Source organism: Limulus polyphemus, unplaced genomic scaffold (assembly GCF_000517525.1).
Source record: "Limulus polyphemus unplaced genomic scaffold, Limulus_polyphemus-2.1.2 Scaffold6508, whole genome shotgun sequence".
Classification (NCBI taxonomy): domain Eukaryota; kingdom Metazoa; phylum Arthropoda; class Merostomata; order Xiphosura; family Limulidae; genus Limulus; species Limulus polyphemus.
Window position 1 is genome coordinate 24,882 of NW_013672118.1, and position 5,169 is coordinate 30,050.

The 5,169-nt window shown below is 39.0% G+C and overlaps 1 protein-coding gene across 1 annotated transcript in view; it reads left to right on the forward strand.

The window, feature by feature from the left end:
- Positions 1-5,169, forward strand: part of LOC106473795 (PH and SEC7 domain-containing protein 3-like) — a 31,771-nt gene that overhangs the window by 23,757 nt on the left and 2,845 nt on the right. Inside the window, exon 8 of the mRNA XM_022402182.1 lies at positions 4,435-4,578. Coding sequence (XP_022257890.1) covers positions 4,435-4,578 — 144 coding nt within the window. The remainder of the gene's footprint in view (positions 1-4,434; positions 4,579-5,169) is intronic.

Genomic DNA, 5,169 nt, shown 5'->3' on the forward strand with positions numbered 1-5,169 from the left:
CTAAGTCAGTCAGTTGTGTGAGTAATTATACTGTGTTATTGGCCATCACTAATAGTGACTAGGACCCATGCTAAGTCAGTCAGTTGTGTGAGTAATTATACTGTGTTATTGGCCATCACTAATAGTGGCTAGGAACTATGCTAAGTCAGTCAGTTGTGTGAGTAATTATACTGTGTTAACCATCAATAGTAGTGGCTAGGACCCATGCTAAGTCAATCAGTTGTGTGAGTAATTATACTTTGTTATTGGCCATCACTAATAGTGGCTAGGACCCATGCTAAGTCAGTCAGTTGTGTGAGTAATTATACTTTGTTAACCATCAATAGTAGTGGCTAGGACCCATGCTAAGTCAATCAGTTGTATGAATAATTATACTGACAATTATAGCTATTACTCAACCACCAAGGTTTCTTCTTTGCTCATCTAAGCATTGGTATGATTTTTTCTCGCTTCCTCCAATTTTTTATATAGCACTTAATTGCTCTTGGGAATATTTGTCTCGTGACACTCTCCTCCTACGTCAATATGCCCTCTATCCTGATACTGTGTATAAACACCTCATTTACATAATTTTATCACTTATTCTTGACAAAGCGTTACCAGCAGGTTTCCAAGTATTACGATCGTTCAAAGATAGTTTGAACATTACTGTGTTATCTAATTGATTTTTGTGATAATATAAAGAATAATTAAAAAACAAATTGCTTCCAATTGGCTAGCTGATTATGGTTAGAATTCCCAGATTATTATATCTGACATGGAGGCAAATTGGTCTCTCCTCTCCCACCTTTGATATCTAGCACTGCAGAACAAAGGAGGGGGGGCACTCTTGGTTGAGACTGTATCTAGCACTGCAGAACAAAGGAGGGGGGTCACTCTTGGTTGAGACTGTTAGTGATCTTATTCGTGTGAGATGGAGACACGTATTTGGATCTGTGGTGATACTCCCGGAAGCTCTGAGGCTGCAATTGAGAGCGATCTTCGACATTTTGGAAAGACTTTAGTTTCACTTTTTCCTGTGCCTTTTTTTAGTCTGTTGGATTTTTAGTCCCCCTGTGGGACAGTGGAAAGTTTATGGACTCAACCCCAGGGTTTGATTCCCTAGGGTAGACGTGGCAGATAGCCCGAAGTCTCTCTGTTCTAACAAAACAAATTACTTTATCTTATAAAATGCTGTTCCATATGAGCTATGAAAAACGAAAAGAGGCCAATTTAGGATAAGCTGCCTTTGATTTGTATTTTTTCTGTTAATTCTTTGAGTGTGTGAGGTTTTGGGTTTTTTCCCAGTTGCCTGTAACTTACTTGATGGTTGAAAAGTCTTGGAGCGAATTTTTTCTCCATACATATCCGCACATAAGAACTTTATGATTTAGCCTACCATCACCATGTGGAGGCATTTTTCTGACTCTCAAATAATACATGTGCTCCTGAGTTCGGTTGATCTGGGAGTAGTGAGAGAGTCGGGTTAGTTCTTCAGAGTTTTTATTCCTGTCAGTTGTTGCACCTAGGCAGACAGGAGATTGGTGTCCAGTCATCAATTTTCCTTGTCTATATCAATGTCTATATTCTCCAAGGTTCACAAGTTACTCATTTCTCAATCTGTGTTGATTTTTTTACTGGAATTGAGGATGTCCATCTTGGTTGTAGTTGGTTCCTATCTGCAATTTGCTTTAGCAGTGGAGTCCACCGCTCTCAGTGTTTGTGATGCACAAGGGTCAGGTACTGTAGTTCCAGGTTTTTTACTTCTTACTCACATAGGCTTCACATGGGTTCTGCTGTATTGTATGAGTTTTTTCTCATCCCCTTCATTCCGTCATACTGTGAACATACCATTCCATGGATGACTGGTTACTGCTAGCAATTACATTTTGTCATTAGTTAGACCATCACATCCTGATTCTACTTTCAGATACAACCCAGGTAGGCTTCCCTTATGGGATTGTGACATTTGTTTTTGCTCCTATTCAGTATGTCATCAATCTGGGTATTTTTTATTTTTCATCTCGTCTCTTAGTTGGGCTCAACTGTCTCCCATCCTTCTCAACGTTATGGAATAGGATGCCACACTCTTACCTTTTCTTCTACCATTGCATGGATGGTTCTTTCTCTTCTGGGAATGTTGGTGTCACTGAAATCCTTAGTGCCTTTGGGACAAGAACACGAACAATTGTTTTATTGGTCTTTAAGCAATCAAGGATAATACTCATCTATTTACTGGTTTTCCCAGTTTCCTTAGTCAGTATCTTTCTTTGATCTTGAGGGGTTGTTAAGTTAGGACACTACTATGATTTGGGTTCCTCTACTGCTACCTCCTCCAGAGTTCCATTTTTTTCACAAATGCCTTGCTTCAGGGACAGGGTGCATATACTAACAGTTAAGAATTCCAGAGTCTATGTACAGATGATGAGGATTCCCTACACAATGTTTTCATCCTTCTTGCTCTTCAACAGGCATGGCCTCATGGTCTGGACTTCTTGAAGGGTAAATTGTCAGGCTTCACTCTGATTATTCTGTAGTGGTGTCTTATGTTTCTTATTGAGGATAAATGTGATCTAGAACTCATTATTTTCTCAGAACCAGACCTTTCTTTTTATCCTTCTAACTTCCCATGTTCCACAGGTGATGCCTGTGGTAGCAGATCCATTGTCTAAATCCATACGACAGAATAAATATTGAGTTGTGTTGGATTAGCTCTCATTTTGTGAGTTGGCCTCATTGGATTACCCAACTACTGGCAATTTGGTCTCCAGTACGTCATCTTTGGGCTTTGGCAGTAGCTGTTTTCCATCTGGACAGGACAGAATTATCACTCTAAACCTTTTCTTCACTTCATATGTTACCCAGTGTCAGATCCTGTTGATAGCACCAGATTGGCTGCTACATCCAGATTTCTGCTTCTGCAATCTCTTCTGGTGTGTCCAACACTTCTACTTCTTTATAGGCTATCTCTGTGGAGACAGCCATGATTTGTTATGGTACACCCAGCTATCCACACTCTCAAGCTTCTGGCATAGAGGTTATGCTGTCTTTCTTATGACATTGGAGTTTAATTTCTAAAGTTGACATAAATCTGTCTCAGTTTCTGCTTAGTCCAAAATACACTTTTATCAATGGTAATGACATGCATATTGGCAATGTTGTATTGCGAGGAAGTTGAACCCTTTTTAATCTGTGGTGTCAGTCATAACTCGTTTTTTGACTTTGCTTTTTGACAGAGGTTCTTGCATCTTCCACAATCACCATTGTTTACCACAGCTTTGTCGCCTACTGTTCAATTAACACGACTACATATTTTTTGATTCCTCACTTCGTTTTGGGTACTTAGTTCCAAATGACCATTCCAATTACCTACCAGGTAGATCAAGGTTTTTCTACACCTGTTTGTGACCTGAATTTTATATGCCACGTATTTCCTTTACCTGCAGGTTTATTTTTAGTACTGCTGACCTACTAACATCACCAGTTGGAGTTATTTGCGCTGTTTCTCCACATACCACTTACCCAACATTCTGTCAGATGGGAAATGGGTTCAGTCCTTTTCTCTGATTCATCTGATCACTCTCTCTCTCTCTCTATGTCCATTCAGATTTCGATCTTGGTCACATTCAGTGAAGGTCTTGAAGGTTTTGTTGCCTGCACTCGTATCTTTAGAGATACTAGACAACTCTTTTTATTCTGGGCTCGTTTTGAAGGCGAAGTATCTTCTGTGATTACATCTTATCAGATTTCTCTTTTCTATGTCCTCAACACCCTGGGCGAGTTGCCCGCTGAAGTTTATTGTGCAGACTGGCATGTAGACCTCCCCCAATACTTTTGTCTTACATTATTTGTCTGATCTGGCAATCTTTTCATCTGAGGATTTTTGCCTACCTCCTGTAGCTATCTTAACCATTTCTGCTAGATTATCCAGAGGGGTGAGTATATTTATTTCTTTCTGTCAGGGTCCCTTACCTTGTTTTCACAGGATCCCACTCTGTGGTGAGTGTTGCCCAAACAGGTGTGCTTTTCACTATAATTACTACCGGTTGCAACAGGCTCTGTAGAAATGAAGTCTTCCATAAAACCACTTAGGAGCTCACCATGTAGTATAACCATGCTATGCTGGACAGCCACTCGTGGGCTATCATGAGAAAAGCTAAAGGGGATCCTGCCCATCTCTGCCGATCAACAGATTGAATAAATCGGGTGCAGTTTGCTTTTAAATGTTTAGGGACCTTGATTCACCTATTGCATTATTTCCAAAGCAATGTTCCTCAGAGCTCCTCAATGCGCAATACCCCCCAGATTCAAGTAGTGGAGATAGAGAGTCCTTACCACACTAATAGACCTTAATAGACTAATATTAGAGCTATAGATGAAGTTGGATATCAATATGGGAATTGTGTACAGTTTATAGTTATATATTAATCGTTGAGAAATCGTGTTTCCCACCAGGTGGAGCAGTTGAAGTATCAAGAGACTCTAATATTGGAGCTAGAAAAAGAGCTGGATATTCATTTATCTCAGCCTCCAGAACAAGGAGGAAAACCTAGGATTACTCACGAGTTTTCTGAAAAAGAAGCTTACTTAAGATTTGAGGTGAGAAATCAAAAGTTTATAAGTCTAAAGATTAAACTTAAACATAAAATCCATTGTAAACCTGTAAAGATAAAGTCATCATATTAGTTTATTGTAAAAGAAATTTTCTGAATGTATTGGGTGTCTGGTTTATTGAAGAAGATGGATAAACTATGTATTGGGTGTCTGGTTTATTGAAGAAGATGGATAAACTATGAATTGGGTGTCTGGTTTATTGAAGAAGATGGATAAACTATGTATTGGGTGTCTGGTTTATTGAAGAAGATGGATAAACTATGTATTGGGTGTCTGGTTTATTGAAGAAGATGGATAAACTATGTATTGGGTGTCTGGTTTATTGAAGAAGATGGATAAACTATGTATTGGGTGTCTGGTTTATTGAAGAAGATGGATAAACTTATGTATTGGGTGTCTGGTTTATTGAAGAAGATGGATAAACTATGTATTGGGTGTCTGGTTTATTGAAGGAGATTGATAAACCAGGTATTGGGTGTCTGGTTTATTGAAGGAGATGGATAAACTATGTATTGGGTGTCTGGTTTATTGAAGAAGATGGATAAACTTATGATAGTCTACGTGAAATATTGGATA